Source organism: Condylura cristata, unplaced genomic scaffold, assembly GCF_000260355.1.
Source record: "Condylura cristata isolate star-nosed mole 26May11 unplaced genomic scaffold, ConCri1.0 scaffold00003, whole genome shotgun sequence".
Lineage (NCBI taxonomy): Eukaryota > Metazoa > Chordata > Mammalia > Eulipotyphla > Talpidae > Condylura > Condylura cristata.
The window spans coordinates 32,405,979-32,429,931 of NW_004567104.1; the positions used below are offsets into that span (position 1 = coordinate 32,405,979).

The window sequence follows — 23,953 nt, forward strand, 5'->3', positions numbered from 1 at the left end:
TATGTATGGGTGGACTATACTGTTCCACTGATGTGTCTAATTTTTATTCTCCTAATACTACAGTGTCTTAATTATTATAGCATAGTGATGTCTTAAAATTGGATAATCAGTTCACTTTGTTCTTTTTCTTCATTACTAAGTTGGCTATCTTGGGTCTTTTGTCTTTCCATTTAAACTTTGGAATCACTTTATCAATATGCACAAAATAACTTATTGGGGTTTTGATTGGAATTGAATTGAATCTACAGATCAAGTTGGAAAGAATCAAAATTTTAACATGAGTCTTCCTAACTGTAAACAGGACATTGCTCAATTTATTTAGATCATCTTTGATTTCTTTTGTCAGAATATTGTAGATTTTTCTCAGATCTCCTACATAATTTGTTAGATATATTTTGAAGTTCTTTGTTTTGGATGGGGAACTTGCCAATATAAGGTGTTATTATGGCTTTAAATTCAAATTTCAATTGTTTGTCAATATACAGGAAAGCAACTAACTTTTATGGATTAAGGTTAGATCCTGTAACTACTAAAATCACATTAGTTTCAGAAATTTATTGATTTGGGGGGAGATTTTCCAAATAGACAATGATAGCATCTGTGAATAAAGATAGTGTTATTTCTTTCTTCCCAGTCCATATACCCTTTCTTTTTTTGTCTTAAAGCATTAACTAGGGGGCCTCCCAGGTGGCAAAAGGGTTAAGACATAGGACTCTGAAGCTATCTGCAGCCACTGCCACATGAGTTCAATCCCCAGCTAGGGAAGTGACCCACATGGCACAGCAGACTTCTGTCTCACCCGCAGTTCCCCTCAGCAATGTACTTCAATAGCTCTGCCTATTCTGCTCCCTACGGTCTCTGGTGAATCCTCTCACTACACACCTCTGGCCTGTACCCCAGTTCTTGTACACATAATAAATCAATTTTTAAAAAGCATTAACTAGCTCTTCCAATATGATACTGAATTAGGAGTTGGTAGGACAACCCTGATTTGTTATCATGAATGGGTGCTGCATTTTGTCAAATGTCTTTTCTACATCTACTGGTATGATCATTTGGTTTTTCTTCTTTAGTCTGCTGATGTGCTGGATTACATTAATTGATAATCAAATGCCAGCTTTGTACACCTGGAATAAATCCCACTTAGTTGAAATACATGAGAATCGAGTCTGGCACTAGCCAAGTGCTCAACAGCATACAAACTTCTTTAGCTTCGAAGTTTCAAATCAAAGCAGAGAGAAGGAAAGAATCAGTCCAGGAAGAGGAGAGTCTCCAAATGCCTTTATTACTATTTGGCAGGATTTCTGGCTGGTTCAAAACTAAACTCCTATTGGAATAAAGCTAACTTCACTAGGGAACAGAGGCAGAAATGCTCAGGGACAGTAACCAGGTCTGTCCTAAAAGGGAAAAGCAGCTTGACCTGCTGGCCCAGGATGTTTGCAAGAACAAATGGGAAATTATGAGAAACTCCCAAACCCCCTCAAGGGACAGTTTAGTTGTCTGGAATTTGCGATGCTCTTGGTTTCATATAGCTGAGGAAATTAGAAGGAATTCAGAATGGTACTCTCTGAATGTTTCCCAAACAGAATATATTTTAAAGCATAATATAAGGTGTGTTGAATGGGCTTTATGAATGGGGTTCTGAGCTTAATGCTGATCTAAAAATAGAGAACTAATTACAATGTAAGTGTCAAAAAAAAAAATCTTCAGGTCAAATGAGCATAAACAAGGGAAAGGAAAGTTGTATAGTGTGAAATGTATTAAACTTTAAGAAAGGTAGTTTCAGGGCCCTCCCTGGTGGTGCAGCGGGTTAAAGCGCTGCACTAAGAAGCCTAAGCCACTTCCGCATGAGTTCGATCCCCGCCTGCCCCGGAGGAGATCCACATGGCGTGGCAGACCTCTCCTGACCCGCCTGCTGCTCCCCCTCAGCAGTGTACTTCGTAGATCTGCCTGTTCTGCTCCCCACTCTGTCCTTGGTGAATCTTCTCACCCTCCACATCTCTGGTCTGTACCCAGTTCTGTATGAATAAATAAATCTTTTTTTTAAAAAAAAAAAGGTAGTTTCAAAAGAGAAGTATATTCTGACACCTACAGTCTCCAGAAAAAATTCCACTGGAAAATAAAAAGGTTGCAGTATCTGAAGAAATTAGTGGTTTCACAGATAGTTATCTGCTCTCTACTTTACTGCTGGCACCTAATTAAGAATCAGAGTGTGACAAAAACCTGCCCACTTTTTTCTACTCCTTTGTCCACTCAGCTCCTTCCAGGTCCAGCTCACCCTTCTCCACAAAGCTTGCTTCTCCTATCCTGACTCATACTGACAATGCCTCTTACAAGTTCAGTATATCTGGCAATTATTTGTAGATTTCTTTGCCTTTCCAATTCAACTCTATAGACCCTACAACTTTATGTTATGCATATCTCAGGATCACCAGAAAAATAAACAAACATGTCAAAAAAGACAACTAGAAATCTGTATTTTTAGAATAAGGTTGTTATAAAGAATACAGAATCTGAGCATGCACTATAAGTTGTATTAATACCCAAATCAATGCAAATCAAGTGTGAAACAAGTAGAATCAATAGGTATTACAAAAATAGCACAGTACCTGCAAGAGACTTTCTATGGCATGAAAGCCTCGAATTAAATTCAGAGCTCCACATAAAAGACTAAGGATAAATGCCACTATTCCTGACAGAGTGGCTGGTTCCAGTCGCTGGTGAGCTGGAAAATAAAAGAAATAATTAGAAATGATTACCAATATCCACATTACTACCTAAATGTATACAAGATGAAATTTACTGCTCAATTTAAATGGGAACAAATAACAGATTAATCTTCAAAAATTATTTAGTAACCTTAGTAAAAATATTTTTAAGGTCTTATGTCTGACATGATAGCCTCATTCCCATGACAGCTTCATTACCCTGACTTCAAATTAAATTAACTTTCTTCTCTACATTAAAAAAAAAAAGATATGTAATGTGCTTTAGGGGTATATAGTGCTAAGGAGTGCACTACATGATTCATGTAGAAAAATCATGTAGAAAAAAAACCTTACTGCCTAAATGTCTACCATTTTGCAAGTAGCCGCAAATATTTGCAAAGGTGACTCTGCTTGGAAATTCATTGCATAATTCCATTTTTTCTGAAAATGTATAGAAAACATTTTTAAGGACACAGTTTTTTTTGCTTTTCAGCAAAGTTCTCCTTTATTTGGGTTCTAGGGCTATAAATACCGCAGGATATGAGAAACCTCATTAGTAATCACCAATCTGAACTCCACAATAGAATGCAGCTATGAAATTCCTGATCTCTGATGATCACTTGAAGGTAAAATTGATAAAATGCCAGTTGAAGAAATGATCAGTTTATGTTCACAAACACATTCCCGTATCAGTCAGGGCTTCAGCAGCAAAAGACATTTAGTTACACAATAACTTTCCTTCATTATCCTCTTGCATTTAATAGAACTAACAATGAAGTCTAAATGAAAACACAAAACTAAATATATAATCATCTATTCCTCAAAAAGGAAAGAGGGAAAGGGGACAACAGAACTACATTTACATCATTTTAAATCACTGATGTGTGAAGCCCTAACAATGAAGTTAATGAGATAGAACATTAATATAAGGAAGGGTTTAAATGATTGCAACTTATATTTAGTCATTACAGTAAAAAGGCTTCTATAAACAATTTATATAAATACAAGAAAGTATTCCTGAAGTTCAGCAGAAAATGCTAATACAGGGTAGCAGTTTTTTAGATTTCTGCTCTGCATAACTGTCCATTTGGTCTCTCAATTTCCTTGAGATTTTGTTATGAAAACAAAAAAAATTAAACTTTTTTTGGGTAAAGTATTAATACCAAGTTTTAGCTCAGTAGAGGAAAAATGTCTTACAATTTAAAAATTTATGCAATAGGTCTACCAATTAGCCATGTTTTGGATCCCACCTCCATTCCTTCCTACTTCCTGTAGTAACATGGGAGAACTGGTATCTAATAAAAAAATCCTTAATATGGGCATCAAGCATAAAATCATCTGACAACTGAATTACATAAGGTCTACAAAAGAAGTCTACCCTACCCTATATTCCAAATAATATTTTGTAAGATAACTAAAAATCCTTAGCTTTTTATGGTTATGTAAGGTATGGCCATTCTTGAATGGAAAGACACTGCCATTGAAATGTGTTGATCAAGATCTATTTAAAGAAAATACCAGATAGTTCTCTTATAAAAGGAATGTAGGGGTCCCAAAAATGGAATGAGGGGTGGGTGGGGAAGTAATTTTAAGAAAGTAAAAACCAAAATCAACAGGCAACTATAAACCTGAGGCATTTTTGGGGCAGGGAAGGAGGAAATTGGATCAAACAGGGGTGGAAAGTGCACAGGGGACGATGGTAATGGTGTACAGCTGAATTGGTGGTGGGAGTTTCCTGGGAACCATATACAAGATGATATAGCATACATTATAAGAAAAAGCAAATAGAAAGTAAATAACATGTCTAATGAAGTAAGTTCTAACACTTGCCTCTTGGCCTCGAAGTCTCTCTATAATGATAGCATACCACCTACAAGTCTTAGTATTTTTAAAGGCATTGAAAGCAAACGACAAGCTTCCTTTTATAAGGACAAGGCATGCATTATGATGAAGGAGAAGATGAAGCCATGCCAAATCACTGAGAAGAAAATATTCTCAAGTGGAACTTTCCTTACTTCCACCCCACCCTGCCCCAGGGCCTGTGGGAATGGTTACCAAGAGAAAACTCCACTTGTACACACTTAAGGACAAAGTCTTCTTTAACTGAGCAAGGTATTTAATCTATGTGAATGTATTAAGTTCTATGTGCTATTTTTTATTTCAGTAAAAACAGATTTCAGATAAATTATTATCCACAAATGTCTTGTTCATACTCCAAGTTGGCACCATGACAGATATGATAAGAGTAGATGTGATGCAATAACTAATGTAGAAAAATATAATAATTTTGTTTAATTCAAAGCATGTCACCTGGTCAGTTTTTTCTTACTATTACTTCCTGCTAAAAGTCTGCTTGTCTTCTAAGATCCCAAGGCCAGACAGTGAAACTTATTTTCACCTCGTTAGAACTTGTATCACATTTTACCTTATATTTTACTAACTGGGTTATATTTCCTTTTCCCAATGTGAAAGCAGATAAATACACTATCTTTCTAAAATGTCCCATTTATACTTTGGAAGGAAAAAAGCAATAAATATGTGTTAGACTGTGAGAAGGTTTTGTGTGTGTGAGAGAAAGAGAGACAGAGAGAGCGAAGGAGAATCAATTTTCCTTGTGGGCTATCAGTTGAACAGAGTAGTGTTTTTAGGTATATAACAAGTTGTCTACAAAATTATATAGGTGAAGAAAAGGCCTACTGAGTAGAGAATCAAAGAAACTGAATTTGTTTTTTTCCTAATAAAAGCAGGATATGATTAAAAAGATTAACAATGATGAATGTTGACAAGGATGAAGAGTGACAATTCTCATGCATTGCTGAGGTAATGTAAAATGGCACAATTGCTACAGAAAACTACAGTTTGTTAAACATGTACCTAATATTTGATCTATCAATTCCACTCCTAAACTTTACTCATGAGGAAAAATATGTGAACAAAAGATAAATGTTTGCAGAACTGGAAACAAACTAATATCCATCAGCAAGATAAACAAATTGTGGGCAACAAATAATAGAATACTACTCACTAATAAAAAGAAGCAAGCTATGGAGCTATGCAACATATATTTACATGTATATGTATGTACATATGCATAGTGCTAAGGAGAAGCAGCTAACAAAAGAGCCACACTAATTGTTTTTATATAAAGTTCTAGAACAAGCAAAAATAATGTGAAAATAATCAGAACGATAGTTGTCTGGAGAGGAGCAGAGACTGCTCCTCTAGGAAGGGACAAGAAGAAACCTTCCAGGGAGATGCAAATGATCTTTATTGTAATAGGGATATTAATAGTTTTATTCTATTATTTTTGATCCTTCAACCCTATGGAACTAAATTTGCCAGGATCTAGTTCATAGCATTAGCAAATAACTCACTTGTAAGAGTACCTTTTATGAGCAAATCCATTTATCCAACATCCATATTCTTAACTACCTCCCCTCCATGATGTTTTCACACTCATGGCCACTATTAACCTGTTTGAATGAGCTCAGGCGAAGTATCAGATGATTAAGGACAGCTCCTAAGTCCCAGAGCCCACTGAAATTGTTCAAACTAAACAAGCCAAAATCTGCTTATGTAACTGCCTCTCCAATTCCTTCCTGAAGAAGTCATAATAAAAGCTGCTATCCATATTTTCTCCCATTTCTTTGCCTCCTGACCAATGCTGGTGCACCCCATGTGGACCCTGGTGGTATGGTGTGCTTCCTTCTCTCTTGAGATCTGAAGATATAGCTATCTCTTCAATGGCAGTCATTTATAGATCTGTTGGCTTTATATATATATATATATGATAAAACTTATCTTTTAAAATAGAATATGGCTTATATAAATGCATTCAACTGTCAAAACCATACAGCAAAGGACAAGAATATTTACCTTAAAAATGAAAGAACCATATAATCAAGTGAGTGAGTAGGGAATAGTACAAATGAAACAAAATCACAAAATAATGACACAGTTAGTGTAGTTGGGTGATTGATACATAAGGTACATTGGTACATAATTATACTATTCTGTTTACTTTATGTGTGTATGTCCAGAATAAAACATTTTTAAAATAAGACAAAAAAATGTAAAAATGGGACATGACATTTAACCACTGGTCTCATGATGAACAGCAAAGTATCTAAAAACTTCAGAACACAATAACATGGGGAAAAACATTCATGCCAGACAACAGGGAGAAGGGTCAAAAAGGCTATAAAGAAAAAAGCAAAGAAATGCAAGAAAAAGAAATAAAAAATAAGATAGAGAAAAAGACTGGAAAACTTATGTCTATCAAATAACTATTATAGAGATTCCAAAAATAAAGTATTTTATCTAGGGGGAAAAAAAAACAAGAAAACATATCTACACTCAGCTACAATAGAAAGTATTATGCAGATTTAGTCTGGATTAAAAACAAATATGAAAAATCTTAAGTATTAATTTAAGAATTTCAGTTTCTTAAAACTTTCCTTTCTTGAAAAAAAAAAATCTACATTCTCTTTCCATTTTCCAAGTGCCTGCTATTTGGTGATACAAGATATCATTGCAGACTATAGGTCAGAATGATGACTATGGAATCAAGTATAATTTGGAATTATCATAGAGTTTCTAATTGAGTCTGTCTCTCACTAGGTCAAGTGGAACAACAAATCTGAATTAAGATTATCTCCTAGATTCAGAATATGGGTTAAGGAACAGATATTTTTAGCAAATTGACTACCAGACCTATGGAATTAGAACCACTAGAAATGGAAAGGATGATAAAGGTCTTGGAGTACCCCTAACCCAAACATCATGAAAATACTAATTCCTAGAATAACTACCTGTGACAATCTAAGGCTAAAAAGATGTATGGACGGTGACTCCAACTGTATACCCATTTAATTCTTCAAGTCTCTAAAATGTGTATATCTTAAGAGGATAATGACAGATTATTGTAGAACCCACTGCACATGGTTTTCCAGATGTAGTCTTCTTATGGAATAAATCAATTAATTCCCTGACATGTATGTACTAATTAAACTAATAAACTGTAAAAACCTAAACAGTCACCATCTGACCCTTTACAAAAAAAGTTTGTCGGGCCTTGACCTACAAAGACCTAACACACTACAGAACATTACACTGATCCACTTTATTGATGACCTCCTGTTGACAGGATCTGAAGGATAGCAAATGCCCCAAGTTATGATTTGTGATGACATATATATGCCAAATAATGCAAATAATTACAAAACTAGAGGAGCCTACTGTTTCAGTCAAGTTTCTGGTGGTTAAAGGCCTAAAGTATGTCAAAAGTAAAGATCATGTTGAAGCACCTTGCAACCCAAACCTCTAAAAAATGATACAATATTTAATATGGTTTTCTAAATTTGAAAAGCAACAGATTTGGGTATGCTGTACCAATATGTTTACTGAACATACATAACAACGGTTGAGGAATAACAATTACTCAACAACAAAAGGATAAAGTCTAAATTAGAGTACTTTGTCACTCAACTTATGACTCATGGATCCAGTGGCACTCAAAATATCTGTGGAAGAATGATTATTTTGAGCCAGTAGAAAACCCCAATAAATGAGACTCCAAGGGGTTCTGAAGCAATGACAAAGCCACTAGGCAAAAAACTGTTTAAGAACTAGTTTCTAGTCTGCTTGCTGGGCATGGCAGAATCGAATAGTCTTACCATGATATATCTGGCATACTATATACTATAAAATTCAAAACCACCACAAAAAAGCAAAGAGGTATAATAAACAAAAAACAAAATATATATTTTTAAAAAATGAATTATTAAAGAAAGTAGAGAGAAAAGTGACCAAAGCCAGATGAGACAAAGAAAATAGCCAAGATAGTCGATTTAATTCCAACATATCAATAATCACATTAAATGTAAATAACCTAAATAAAAAGGCAGATATTATCAAACTGATTTTTTTAAAAAGATATATAGAAGAGGGCCCTCCCTGCTGGCACTGCGGGTTAAAGCACAGCACTAAGAAGATAAAAGTCACTTCAGCATGAGTTCGATCCCCACCCTGGAGGTGATCCACATGGTGTAGCAGACCTCTCCTCACCAGTCTGCTGCTCCCACTGCTCCCCTCAGTAGTGTACTTCGTCAGTCAGCCTGTTCTGCTCCCCACTCTGTCTCTAGTAAATCCTCTCACTTCCCCTGCACCTCTGGCCTGCATCCCAGTTCTGTATGCATAAATAAGTCTTAAAAAAAAAAAAAGATACCAAGAAGGAACTACTTAAATAAAGACACAAAAGAATAAGGATGGGAAAAGATACACTATTCCAACACTAATTTTTTAAAAACTGCAATGATTATGTGACTATGTTAATAGATTGCAGAGTTAAAAAAGAAGGTAATTTCAAAGTTACAACAAAACACTTCTAAATATTTATATACCACTAAATGACAAGTTTTAAAATACATAAAATAAAAATTGATAGACCAACTAGGAAAAAGATATAAATTCACTAGTCAGAGACTTCATACCTTTTTCTCAATAATTATTAGAGGTAAACAATAACAAACAAAAAGATTTGAGTATTGTCTGTTAACTTGATCTAAATGACAATTAGATCAACCAACAGTAGAATACACATTCTTTAAAAAAGAAAGAGAAAACTGACTAGATATCTTCAGGAAATAAAACAAGTCTCAATAAATTTAAAAGGCTTAAATTAAGAAAATACAAAATTGGTATCTACCTACAATGGAATTAAATTAGAAATACTAACAGGAAGGTATCTAAAAAGTCTCTAATTAAGCTTCCTAACAAAGTTCTAAACAACCCATGAATCACAATAAAAAGCAAAATTAAAAAGCATTTTGAATAGAATGAAAGTGAAAAACAATATGCCAAGATTTATGAAACGTAGAGCAAGCACTATTTAGAGGAAAATATACAGTACTATCTATATTAGAAAGCTCTCAAATTAATAACCTCCACGTCCACCTTAAGAAGAGAAAAATAACAGCAATTTAAGCCCTAAATAAACAGAAGTATAAAAAAAGCAGAACAAAAATAAAACAGAAAACAAAAATTTTAAAAATCAATGAAAGCAAAAGATTATTTAATAAAATCAATACAGATGATAAATTCTAGTAAGAACATTCAGACAAAAATTGTCAGAAATGATAATAGTATAAATATTGAAGCGATAATACAATCCAAAAAATTTAAAAACTTACATAAAGGGGGCAGATTCCTTAAAAGAAACAAACTACTAAAAATCATTTAAGAGAAAGTGAGAACCTAAATAATCTCACATCCATCAAAGAATTTGATTTGTAGTTTAAAAACCTTCCCACAAAGAAAACTAGTGGCTCAGAAGACTTCACTGAAGAAATGAAAATTCAACAGACACATTTCCCAATATGGAACAGGGAACACCTTCCAGTTTCTTCTTTTAGTTTTATCCTGACAGCAAAATCAGACAAAAGCATTTCAAAAAAGGAAAACTACAAGCCAGTTTCCTCATGAATACATATATAAAATTTGTTTCTACTTAACTGTCATATAATTGTTCATAATGCTCCTTTAAAATCCTTTTTTTATTCTGTAAGATCATTAGAAGTGTTCCTACTTCATTTCTAACTCTAATAATTTCTCTCTCTATTTTTTTCAAGTTTGTTCATCTTTTCAAAGAAATAGTTTTTGGTTTTACTGCTTGTTCTGTTCCTTTTATTCTGTTTTAGCCTTTTCTATTTCCTGTCTGCCTAGGTTTCTTTAATTTTTTTTTTTGTATTTATGGTTATACATTTTTCTCTAGCACAGTTTATATGCATTTCATTAACTTTGATATGTTGTGTCTTTTTTCATTATTCTTAAGTGCACATTCCCCTTTTCTTTTGTTTTTTGACCAATTCAATATTTAGGAGTGATTAATTTCCCCATATTTGTAAAAGTTCTCCAGAATTCTTCCTGTTATGAGTTGCTAATTTTATTCCATTGTGGCTATAGCAATTGCTTAGTATTATGTCTATCTTTTAAATATATGAAGTAGTTTCCTTTTTAAACTTATAAATAGCAGAAACTTACTTCTCACAGTTCTGATTTGCTTGTTTACTTATTTTCTAATTTGTTGAATTATTTTAGTGAAATCTATCTACTTCTCCATTTTTCTCTCATAATTTATATTTGTCAAACCAAAAATGAAGTATTACATTCAGTCCTGAATGCCACTAATGCAAATAAACTTCCAGGATGGGGAGTGTTTCAGGATAACAGACAAAAAAGGCTAACAGACTGAAAATATTTATTAAGATCAGTCAAACAAACAGGATAAAAAGCATGCAGAGTTGCTAACTTCAAAGTTCCAACATGCTACACTGGTACAACTGAAGAGGTCACAGAATTTAGACAAACTGGAAGGCATTATATAGAACAGATTTTCACTCAAAGTATAAAAAAGAATCATTTTAAGCGATGAATGCAACAACACATATAATACCTTATAAAATAACTAGGCTTCCAGTTTTTTGTCTGTTTGTTTTTTGTTTTTGTTTTTTTTTAAGATTTATTTATTTGTGCATATAGAACTGGGGTTCAGCCAGAGGCTCAGGGGTGGTGAGAGGCTTCACCAGAGACAGAGTGGGGAGCAGAACAGGCAGATCGATGAAGTACACTGCTGAGGGGAGCAATCGGTGGGTCAGGAGAGGTCCGCCACACCATGTGGTCACCTCCGGGGCAGGCGGGAATTGAACTCATGTGGAAGTGGCTTTAGCTTCTCAGTGCTGTGCTTTAACCCGCTGCGCCACCAGGAAGGGCCAGGCTTCCAGTTTTAAGCAGCTTTCAAGCCAAGGATGATAGCATTCCTTGTTTAGGAGAGGTTTTAGTAGATGATCATATTTTCTGTGATAGTCAAGAACTGTGATAGTCCTTCAATGTAATCATTTTAACATGATGCAAAGAACTTTACATGCCTATAAACATGTAGTACAGACAAACTATTGCTCATTTCCAGAAAGAAAACATTACAAAGAAACCTTAAATGTTTCCTGGCAAGAGTTCCCTAAGACTGTTGCTTAAAAGTATTTTCCTGATTTGCTCTGTATCTGGAAGATGAGATTACTTTGAACATTTACATTCTCTCATGTACTTGCTTTACATAACGGAATAAAGTAATTCATTCTAAAGAGTTCCTAATTTCTTACAAAATATTTTTTAAAGAAATATCGAGATCCAGAACTCACCAGAAGAAATCTTACCAGCACCTTTATAGTCAATAGAAAATGCAGATTTGACTCCACTGGTTGGCCCCAGTTCACACATGGAAATTTGATAAGGGGGCCTCAGCTTGATTTCCGTCTGCATGTCAGACAGATTTATCTTTGTTGAAAGAGACCTGGGATTATTATATCGCTGCTTGGTCCTCTGAATGAAGTTATCTATGTAAAATAAAAAATACATTTCCTTGCAGTCATTTGTTTATTAAGTCATTTGAGAGTGTGATGTTTATGGACAGTAAACTTTATAGATAAATCATTTGATATCCAAAGCTATTCGATTTGTCATGGAATGTTCTAATATTATTTGTGTTTAATGACTAATATATCATGAAGTCATTAGCTTTTCCACTCTAGAAATTAATCACTGTAAATAAATTAAGGATTTAACACTATGTAACTGTCAGAATATTACTGTTATATCTACCTTAAGGAATTATAAAAACAAACTCTCTTTAATTTTAACACACCCTTAATTTTTATAAGGGTTCATATTTCATAAAATAATGTCAGCATTTACCAGTTGTAATTATGTAAGAAAATACAGTTTAAATTCCAAGTTCTTATAAATCTCTTATTACTTACACCATCAATATGTTTTGAAGAAAAATTTAGTGCCTTCCCATTTTTATTATTTACAACTTGATTTTACTTTCTTTTTCTCCTACACCAACTGTCAAGCAAACCAATGCCTACAGGCCAAATCTGGCTTGCAGTTTTTAAAATAATAATATAACTATATTCAATGACATATTGTGGTGGCTGTACTCAAGCTACAATGGTGAGGATGAGTTCTTGTGGCAGAACTACAGGTCCTTAAAGCCTAAAATGCATACTAGCTAGTTAATTAGAATGCTTACTAACCTTTGTTCTATAATAAGCAGACTTCAAAAAGACGATCACATAAGCAAAACTCTGAATTTCTGGCTTGTAAGTTTAACATTGAGGAAATGTCCCCCAGGATTAATTTTGGGGGCCAATAATCACAATTTCCACCACAGCTCCAACACAACTTTTCCTAGTAAACATCTAAGTGAAGAAGATGCCACAGCTTACAGACCATTGGTCAAACTGTTCTATCAAAATCAAGACAGCAGAATGTTTGAGTTTCCCCCCTGACCCTCAGTATTAGATGATGGAAACAGGATAATGAAAAAGAAAAAAAAAATTCAGGCCCTTACCAAATTCAATGAAACAGTATGGTCTGACAGCAGTATTTGTCTTCATCATGTTATAAGTAGTAATGAACTCCTTCTGAAGCTCATCCAGGAAAGAGAAGGCCAGAACATTTGGGTAATTTTCAGTGCACAACATCATGTAGCTCACTCCCAGAGAGCTAATAAAACTACAGTGTAAAAAACATTGGTATAAAAATTTCAAATTAAATCAAGGTAATTCGTTGCTTCACAAGGCTGATTCTATACACCATAAACTGCTGCTACAGTGGCAATGACGATATTAACATTTATTATATATTCCAGCAAAAAAATTTAAAGGGACCATAATACTATTTTCATTTGCAGTTTAAAAACAACAGCCTAGAGGCTGCATGTACCTACAGAGGGACACATACTATATTTTGAACATTTCAGTTATCAGTCAGGAGTAGAAAGCAAGAATATTCAAATATATAAGGTTTACAGGTAGCATAAGGTTTAATCCTTCAGCCTAGTGGAACTTCATCCTGTTTCAATCAAGAACTCTATAGAATATTCTGATGAAAAGTATAGACAATCTCCCCCTAAAAGATACCCAACAACATAGAAGGTGGCACCAAATTTCAAGGTGGTCAGACCTCTTGATGCAGAACCAAATATTCTACTTTACATGGTAATGAAATAAAGGCTATGAATGTTACTGATAAAAGCAGGCTAAGGATAACTAAATGCAATACGTAAATCTAATATGGATCCTGTACCAGGGTGGTGGGTAGTTGTGGGGGGAGAAATGCTATAAAGGACATTGCTGGGTCAACTGACAAAAAAGAAAAACAGACAGCAGAAGTGTGGTATAAATATTAAATTCACTTGAACTAGTAACAGTACTATAGTAAGAAACTATCCCTAATTTTAGGATATGTAACTGGAATTCATTAGGAATAAAGGCACATGGGCCCTCCCTGGTGGTACCAGAGGTTAAAACACAGCACTATGGGGCCCTCAGTGCAAGCTCTATCCCAGCACCAGAGGTGATCCACATGGTGCAGCAGACCTCTCCTGACCAGCCAGCTGCTCCCTCAGCAGTGTACTTCACCCATCTGCCTGTTCCGCTCCCCGTTCTGTTTCTGATGAAGCCTCTCACTGCCCCTCCACCTTTGGCTTATAGCCCAGTTCTGTATAAATAAATAAATCAAAAAACAAACAAACACAGCATTATGAAGCTACACAGACACTGCAGCACCAAGTTCAATCCCACGCCAGTTTGCTGACCCATATAGCATAGCAGACTTCTGTCCTGCCTGCTGCTCCCCTCAGCAATGTATTTCAGTCAATCCTCCTGTTCCGTTCCCCACTGTTTATCGTGAAGCCTCTCACCCTCCAGCACCTCTGGCTTATACCCCAGTTCTTATATGCATGAATAAATAAATCTTTTTTTTTAATAAATAAATCTTAAAAAAAAAAAGAATAAAGAGGACCTCCCTTGTGGCGCAGCGGGTTAAAGCACAGCACTGAGAAGCTAAAGCCACTTCAGCATGAGTTCAATCCCAGCCTGCCCAGTGCTGTAATCTTAGCCACCCCCCTCGCTGCTCCCCTCAGCAGTACACTTTGTCAGTGTCAGTTGGCCTGTTCTGCTCTCCACTCTGTCTCTGGTGAATCTTCTCACTGCCCCTGCACCTCTGGCCTTTACTCCAGTTCTGTATGTATAAGTAAATAAAACTTAAAAAAAAAAAAAGGAATAAAGGGACGTGGTATTTATTATTGATAAGTTTCACTCAAATGGCTAGGTAGATAGACAAAATGAAAGAGCAAATGGGATAAAATGTTAACAAAAGGTGAATCTGGAAATAAGCATAATTTGTATTTTTCATATTTATAAAATTTCTATAAATTTGAAATGATTTCTAAGTAGCAAGTTAGAAATCAAAAACAAAAACTTTCTGATTTAAGCACCAAAACATTTAACTATGTCCTAGTTGGGAGGGAAGAGGGGCATTTTCTAGAATGCAGCATATACCACCTTTAATAAGCAAAGAGCACAAGTTTACCCTTCTAGATCCCTTTATAGCACTGTGAACATAGTTGACTGAGGTAAAGGACAGCAAACGGGGCATTTAGGCCACTTTCTGTGCCATCCATTGCTGGCCTAGCATAACAATCTTTACTGCTAAATGCTGATAAATATTGGCATTACCTCCCACCCCCATTTCTTCGCAAGTCATACACAATACTTACTATTTTACATTTAATTTGTATAATTATAAGGTGCAGGCACCAGCCACACATAGGCATATAGAAGGAGGAATTGCCCCAACCAGAAGCAGATATTCAGGAGCAAGAATCTCCTGACTTGTTTGTCACCACCGGTTAACACAAGCCCAGGCAGAAAAATAAGTTTCAGTTCTTGTCAAAATTTTCCAGCTGGCCGTTTCTCCCCCACCTACCTAGACCTATAAAACCCTCTTACCCTTCCATTCTCTGACCTCAACTCTCTCTGGGATCAGTAAACCTCACCCAGGAGCACAGAAATAAACCTACTTTTGGTTTTACTGGCTTTACCATCTCTTTGCATCCTAACTGCACCAAACCTTTCAATAATATATTCACATAATTAAAATTTTAGAAGTATGAAAAATGAAAGGGAATACTGTACTTAAAATGTCTTATCCCCACCTCTACCCACAGGTAGCCAGTTCTCTGCCCCTCAAGCAACTCATTATTAATTTCTTATGTAGCATTTCAGTGAATTTTTCTTGAAAGAGTATTCTTGGAAGGCAAAGAATGTAGGATTGGCACCTATCAATTACACTTTAATATATGTGATATACCACTTGTGAAATTGTATTATTCTTACTTATGTTCTTGGAATTTCTTTTTGAAGTCCTGCTTAATACACAGTCATTTAGCATTAGTGCAAATAAGAGAGTTTTCCAAGCCGCAAGGAATAACCCAGTTGGCAGGTTGTAAAATTAAGTTTGTGAATTACACAGAGCATTTTCTTAAAAACTCAAGTAGAACATAAAAGAAAGTACTGGAATATATATTGCCCATGAGACTTGTTTTAGTTAAGATCCCATTTATATGTACAGTGTTTACAAATTAAAAATGCTCTTCTTATGGATCAAAGTCAAATATATTTAGTCATAATATTGTCTTTTCTACAAAATTAAAGTAATTAAAGTAATAAGGGTCAACATATATTTTTCCCCAAGTAATTTTGTATTTCCAAAAATATCTTCACTGTCATCATCAAAATTCTTTGACCTGTCATTTAACATTCAAAAATACCCTAGAGTAACTTAAACAGGGTGAGAACACAATTGGTGACTGGCTTTCATCTACCTGGAACTCCCAAGTGGCTAGTTAGGACTTATTTCATTATCCTCCAATAACATGACTGAAGTTTTTGGACTCAATTTTTGGTGTTATGACAATCTTTTACTAGATTTTCATATTACTACTAATACAGTGAACCACAGACACCTTCCTGACAATTTATCCTAAATGGTTTCTCTTACTTGCACTAAATTTACCCTTGAGAATTGTATGTAATATAAAGGAAATCTATTTTTTTAGGATCATATGTCAGGATTTTCAGGGGATCTTCATTTCAAAGTCTTTATTTTACACTAATTGCACAATACTTTGAGAAGGTCACAAAGTATTTTATAATATGATGACTTTCCATAGTGAAATTAGGCTTATCTAATGCAAAATCAGTTTTCCAAAAATACATATAGCTTAGTCAGTATACCTTTTTTTTTTTATTGAAAGTCCTAGGTTGTTTACAACTACCAATAGGACAGAATGAAAGACTCCCACCACTTCATAGAAAACTAGTCCTACAAAATAGTCTAAGTCACTGCAGGCATACTAGTTTGTACATGCTTTAGTCTGTTCATTTAACTCATATTTTACAATCTGGCCAGTGTCCTTCTGCTTTGATGAGCGGGAAGAGTAGTGTACTAAAAGTATTTAAGGTACAGTTTTACCGAATACCTAATATAAGCAAAGCCATTTGCTAAAGTGATTCATATATATATATCTCTGGTTTCCCTCCACTGCACATACACGAGGAATTTATTTAAGTCTTTCCAGCATCAAGTGTGTCTTAATCAGGTAAGGATGGCAAAGTTCAAATAACAATATGGGGGAATTAACCCTCTCAATCATTTCATTAAAAAGCTAATTAGGCCCTCCCCGGTGGCTCAGCGGGTTAAAGCACAGCACTGAGAAGCTAAAGCCACTTCAGCATGAGTTCAAACCCCACCTGCCCCGGAGGTGACCACATGGCGTGGCAGACCTCTCCTGACCCGCCCGCTGCTCCCCTCAGCAGTGTACTCCAACGATCTGCCTGTTCTGCTCTCCACTGTCTCTGATGGATCCTCTCACTGCTCCTACATCTCTGGCCTGTATCCCAGTTCTGTATGCATAAAAAATAAATCTTAAAAAAAAAAAAAACCTCAGACTATTAAAAAAAAACTAATTAAATCATGTACCTAAGGAATCCATAACTTAAATAATTCTTAAAATTCAACAAAATGAAAATAGACAATACACTTTTTCTGTTAATTTTATGAACTATGAAAGAGATTTCATACATACCAATTAAACCCTGACATTATTAGTATAATTCTGATCAATGGCACTAAACTAAGTAATGAATGAAAACAATGATCTTTGCCAGAGCAAATAATCAAGTACCTAGCTTGTGTTTAACATTCTACTCTATCGGCTCTGATATCGCTGTCCTTGCTGGACAGACATATGGTACTGGAAATGCTAAACCAGATGATAAATTGAGGTAGTAATAATATTTGTATTACAAATAATTTTCACCTGCCATTTACCATTACACATAGAAAATCTGCTTATCTTTGGTACCCACATTTGCTCAATACATTGCTTTCCTAAGAAAAATTCTCTAGTTCAACATTGCATGTTTAATCTACTGTTAAAATTATTAAATATAAGAAAAATATTGCTTTCAAAACAGAACCTTTCATATTGAATTCTATGCTCTGAAGTGTTTAAACTTTTGAGCAGGGAATCAGTATTAGCATTGTTTTTATGGTAACACTGGTTTACAACACTGTAAATAATAGAATCACCCTCCTCCAGATGCATATTACCAAACCACATGTACCACCAGACTTCTCAATAAAAAAAAGTTTGATTTCCAGATCCTATCACATCATTGGAAGTCACTGTTACACTAAAAAGAAAAAAAAACCAAATGTCCCACCCTTTGTGCACTAACCCACTAGTACTGTTAATATTTCCTGGGGTTGGAAATTTTCCTGCTCTGTAAGAAAGTAGAAAGGACGTTTATGATATCATCAGGTCTGAAAAGGGAGATATGTGACATACAGGTACTTAAGAGGTTTTTTTTTAAGTTTCACCTATAAAAGTGAGCACACCTTATAGATTTTAACAATATATGTTATAGGAAACACAGTGACAAGTCTCTGCAATAAGTGGGACAGAAAAGAGATCAGAACCTGAAAGAGAACTCAGGAAGAATGTCCATCATGTAGTTTTCTGCCTGGAACTTCCTATTTTCTCACTGTTCCTCTCTTATGCCCCCTATTTCCAATTATACCTCAATAGTAAAAACTAAAATATAAAAACATTATCCCATTAAAGAACCGTTTTAGTCACTAATTTTAATCTCATTAAGACAGCAATAATATGCAATGCGCCATGTGACAGAGACTTGTAATGTAAGGTAGTAAGAGAATCAGATGATTTCAAGTGGCCAAAGGTGTTTACACTACCGGAGGTTTGGATAAAACACAAAGCAAGCCAAATTTGCCTTCCATATCCCTCATTTTCTTTTCTGAAGAGCTAACCTACTCCTGATTCACCTTTGGCCACTAACCCTAAGAACTTCATATACCAAAGAATGAAGATGCTGACTTTTTTAGATAACCAATCACTGTAATCACTAACTTATGTGTTGGAACAGTCTAGACATTTACTGCACTTAGAATCCATTTTCCCAGAAACTACTGTACGTGTAATTAGGTTCCTAAAGCAAGTCATAAGAGCCTACTTAATATATATGGTACTGAAAAGCTGTAAAATTTCTAGTAACAATAGAAACAGCATTTCTCTGCCAAGCTCCATTCCCACCCAAACCTGTCTACAATCAGACAATGCTTCTCATAAAGTTAGACTTCATAGATACATGCTCTGTTCCTCATTATTTTTCAACCATAAACGGGGCGAGTGAAGGTTTCATGTCAGCTAATTCTCTTCCCTGGTTAATTTTACTCACATATAACATGAAGAGAATTAGAATTAGGAATGTGCCCTGAAAAGGTTCAAGGCAAAAGGAGGCAACTCTCTCTTTTACCAGAGAATTAATGTGAATGTTGAAATCAAATGACTATGAATCTGATATATCATGTATTATCATCATTATTATCTGAACAAGTTTCTTTACATCCCTGAGTCTCAGTTTCCTCACCTGTAAAGTAGGATTGGTAGCAATATAATGTCTATCTGTCCAGGATCACTTTTCTCCTTACCCTCAGGGAGTTATCTCCAACCTCACTACTTATTTATTATATATAGCTTTGAATAAAAACTCCCCCTCAAAGAGGTGGGCATATGATCCAGAACTGGCCAACTCAGAGTACGTCAACAATCTGATAACAATGTTAGTCCAGGAACAAGTTCCTACAGTAAGACCAACTAAAGGAAAGGGGTTGCTCAGCTGGAATGAAGTAAGCACTGAGCTTTCTGTATAGCATTTTCAAAAACAAGGAAAACACCCACATGCCAAAAAAAAAAAAAAAGAGAGAGAGAGAGACTGGAAAAATTGGAGCTAAGTTCTTGGCTCCAACTGTTATCCACAGCCACCTCACCCTTCACTATATCCTTTTTTGCTTGCTAGTGTAAGGCTGTGTTTCTACCCTTCACAACGGAGAAGAGTTCAGTTATTAGTCATTCACAGAGCTATTCCCAAATTTAATGATAACGAAAGTAAAGTGCCTGGCAATTGCAGCTACTTAATAACTGGATGATTGTTATAGTTGTTACACATATAATAAAAAAATATCACCAAAGGGTGAAAGGAAAGCACTGCTAGAAACTAAAATAAAAAGGTAGGTAAGTCTAAAGCAGCATTCCCGACTGGTAGTAGGAGTTTGGGGAAAGTAAGTTGTAGAAAGTAAATCCTTTGGTGAGGAGAGAATCTATGGAGGCTCAGTCATTAACAGACTTCAAACGAATTTGCAGTAGAACCCCTAAGAAATTTTACTTCTTGCCCTACAATTTGTCTATTTATAAGATCACTGTCTGTAATACTCAAGTTTACAACTGTAATTTTAAACCCCTCCAAATCAATCTCAAAGTTTAAGTATTTCATGACATATTTTTCAAATGGCTTATCACTACTGGTTTAGTCACTGCTGTTTCTAATGGCATAAGTTTATAAGGTAAATATTTATTACAATCTAAGGAAAGTATCCTTCAACTTAAACAGATGGACTCCTTAAAATTGTTTCTGGAGAGCTGAAAACACACGCATGCAGTCTGTGCGCATGTGCACGTGCGCAAGCACATCCACGCTCATGAGCCAAGTGGAAGAATTTTGGAGGAAATAAAGACTTACCTCCATGGCACTTTGAACACTGCCATATCCCCAAAACAAACAACATCTCTCATTTAGCAGCTACTATAACAGTCACCAGGCACTGGTCACTTTCCAATTTTTGTCCTTCAACTGGAAGGACCTAGAATCTGATATGAGGTGTCATCTGACTAAGCATTACTGTGTTTTGGTTCTCAGTGGTATTCTGCAAACACCTCAATTTCTATACAGATTTAAAATCCACAATACTAATACATAAGAAATCAAAAAAGATATAAGCTAAGGCAGATCAATTATTCCTGTATTACAACTGAGTCACAGATCTAGAAATTTACCAATAAAATTTTTAAAAATTTTAAAGATTAAAAAATCAAACAAGTTCTGCAGGTTATCTGTGAAGGGACTAGATCATTAAAGCAATGAAATAGTGGCAATGAGGAACAAGATAATACAAGAAGGTAAGGTTTTATAGAAAAGAGGAATGCTTAGAAATATGGCTATACAAGCAGATGGGCAGCTGGTTCCTGTTTCAGGCTATGCTATACTACTACTGAAGATCTGTAAGTTTTTCTGGAAAACGCATGGTAGTGGTTAGAGTAATCACATGAGAATTTAAGTAAATCCAGAAACACAAATTTCTAATTTATATTATGTTTTATATATAATTTTATACATCTAAAGTACCATATACTATAATGACCCTTAGCAAGATTTCTCATATGGCCCTCCCTGATGGCACAATGGGTAAGGACGCAGCACTGCAAGCTAGCTGCAGCTGCTTCAATGCATGCGAGTTCGATTCCCGGCCCCAGAGGTGACCCACATGGTGCCGCAGACCTCGCCTGACCGCCTGCTGCTCCCCTCAGCAGTGTACTTCATCAGTCGGCCTGTTCTGCTCCCCATTCTGTTTCTGGTGAATCCTTTCACCATCACTGCACCTCTGGCCTGTACCCCCATTTCTGTATCCATAAATAAATCAATCTTGAAAAAAGAAATAGTTAAAAAAAAACAAGATTTCTAATAAATGATAAATAATAAAATCCAGGTTCTTGTCAGAAACTAGAACTAAAAATTTTCTGTTCAATCCTTTCTTAAAACTTTGCTACAAAAATAACATGCATAGAGTCTTTTCTATGCATGGTTATGAAAACTATGTATTCTATTTATTCCTTTACACATTTCCATATTGTATCCTTAGACCAGGCCAGATTAGACTTCTGTTTGATTCTACTCCTAAACTCTCTCAGTTACTTTTTGTATCATGCCACACGCTTACATTAAGGAATATTATAATAAAAATCACAAAAAAATTTCATTGTTAAGCCTGCCAGAAGAATGTTATCCAAACACAGTCTTTCATTATATACTTCAGGTCTTAGTAACAGAAAAGTAATGCTTTTATTCTAAGGACACAGTGATTCCGATAATTCCATTAACACCCTTTGTTTTGGCCACCAGGAAGCTCAGACCACTCACTATTTGGAACCCTTTTCTAACAAATGAATAGACTACTTAATTTGCATTTCTAGAAGGAAATGTTATTTCTTACTATTCTACCTTAATTTTTCCTTCATGTGATTCTCTTACTTGTACACTTGATTTTTTTTTTTTTTTTTTGGTAAAATGCCTCACATCCTTTATGGAATAAGATGGAATGCAAATAAAGAATTCACAATAAACAGAATTGGACAAATGTCAAAATTTTTACTACATGTTACTCAACTTTTGAAAGAATAAGGCAGAGGAACAAAAAAGGTTTGCAAAATGCTTTTTTTTTTTTTAAGTCCAGGCTATCTCTAGAATTTACATTCAAGCCAATATTCTATAATGTTGACACCTGCTTAAAGCACTATACAGTAACAACTGAAATTCAGAGTGACTTACACCACTAAACAAAACTGACATTCAAATAAATATTTCAAGTTTTTCTCCTCAAAAAAGAAAAGAAGAAGAAACAAGCTAAGGCATAATTTCTGGTATACTTTAGATACAATGAACATATTTTCTAGTTTAAACCTTTAGAAAACCCAATGAAAGATAATTCCTTATCTTACAGATGACCCAGGAGATCTAAGTAATTACAGATCTTTGTTAAGGTTTTATCGTAAGCTCTGAAAGTGTCAGTGGGAATTTCTACCCTCAGTTTCAACATCTATGCTAAAGATTCCAAAATGTCTACACCACCTCAACTGGACTGCCTTGTGAGCTCTGTTATCTTCCACATCCTCTGTAATCAAAGACATTTCCAAAGACTTCATTTTATCCAAGGTTTCAGTCACCTTTGTCCCTTCCTGCTCTTATCTCTGATACTTGATCTTTCCAGGCTTAACAGTCTTTTGAAGCATTTTTCTAGTTGGCGTATTTTCATTTGCAGTTGTATTTTATCAGTTCAGGCCCTAATTATAAATTGACATCTTTCCTCTCAGATTTTCAATTTTACCCTATATTTCACACATCAGCATTATTTTTATTACTGACATCACTTCCTTCAAGTCTGTAGTAACACCTCCCTATAACCTTTTATATCAAAGTGTCATCTGTTAATATGAACTATCAGATAAATTCAAGATCTGGCTCCATGCTAATTAGCTCACCTTTCTCATAAACTATTCCTAAACCATCATTTCACTACATCAGGCCAAGCAGATTAATGCATCTACATGCTAAGTCACATTCTTATTTTGCCCTACTTTCCCACACTGGAACTGTCTTCCTCTCTCTTAGCCAAAACTTACTAATTCTTCAGGACAAGATTCAGGTCTCATTGCAATAGTGAAACATTCTTTATCATAATTCATATGAACCTTGTTCTTATTGAGTAAACTTATTAGTGTCAAAGTGCTAAGGAGTTAACTGTTCTCTGATTGTTTCAGTTATGCTCTCCAAGCTTATCTATTCCCACAGTTTTAACTATAAGCTAAACTCCAAATCTAAGTCTCCATGCTTGTCCTTTCTCACTAAATTTCAGATTTGTGCATCAGAGGTCTCACTTACAGTGCCTCTGGGATGTCTAGTGGGCATCTCAGACTTAAAGTGCCCAAATAAAACTCTCGAGATTTACCAATAAAATCCTAATCTTTCAGTCCTACTCATTTCAGCCCCATTATCCACCTCAGTACCTCAGGCCAAAAATCAAAGATGATTCTTGATTCTCCTCTTTCTCTTACATCCCACCTCAATCATCTGGGTAGACTTGTCGGTGCTACTTCCAAAATAGAGCTAAACACAGCCACCTCTTATTATCACTACCATTCAAATTAG

General features: G+C 35.1%; 1 protein-coding gene across 2 annotated transcripts in view; it reads right to left on the bottom strand.

Moving 5' to 3' along the window:
* The window catches only part of SEC22A (SEC22 vesicle trafficking protein homolog A (S. cerevisiae)), a 52,222-nt gene that overhangs the window by 21,907 nt on the left and 6,362 nt on the right, over nt 1-23,953 (bottom strand). For both annotated transcript variants that reach the window (XM_004675157.2, XM_012731446.1), the window contains exons 3-5: nt 13,117-13,280; nt 11,903-12,097; nt 2,610-2,725 (exon numbers count right to left, since the gene is read on the bottom strand). In XM_004675157.2, coding sequence (XP_004675214.1) covers nt 2,610-2,725; nt 11,903-12,097; nt 13,117-13,280 — 475 coding nt within the window. The remainder of the gene's footprint in view (nt 1-2,609; nt 2,726-11,902; nt 12,098-13,116; nt 13,281-23,953) is intronic.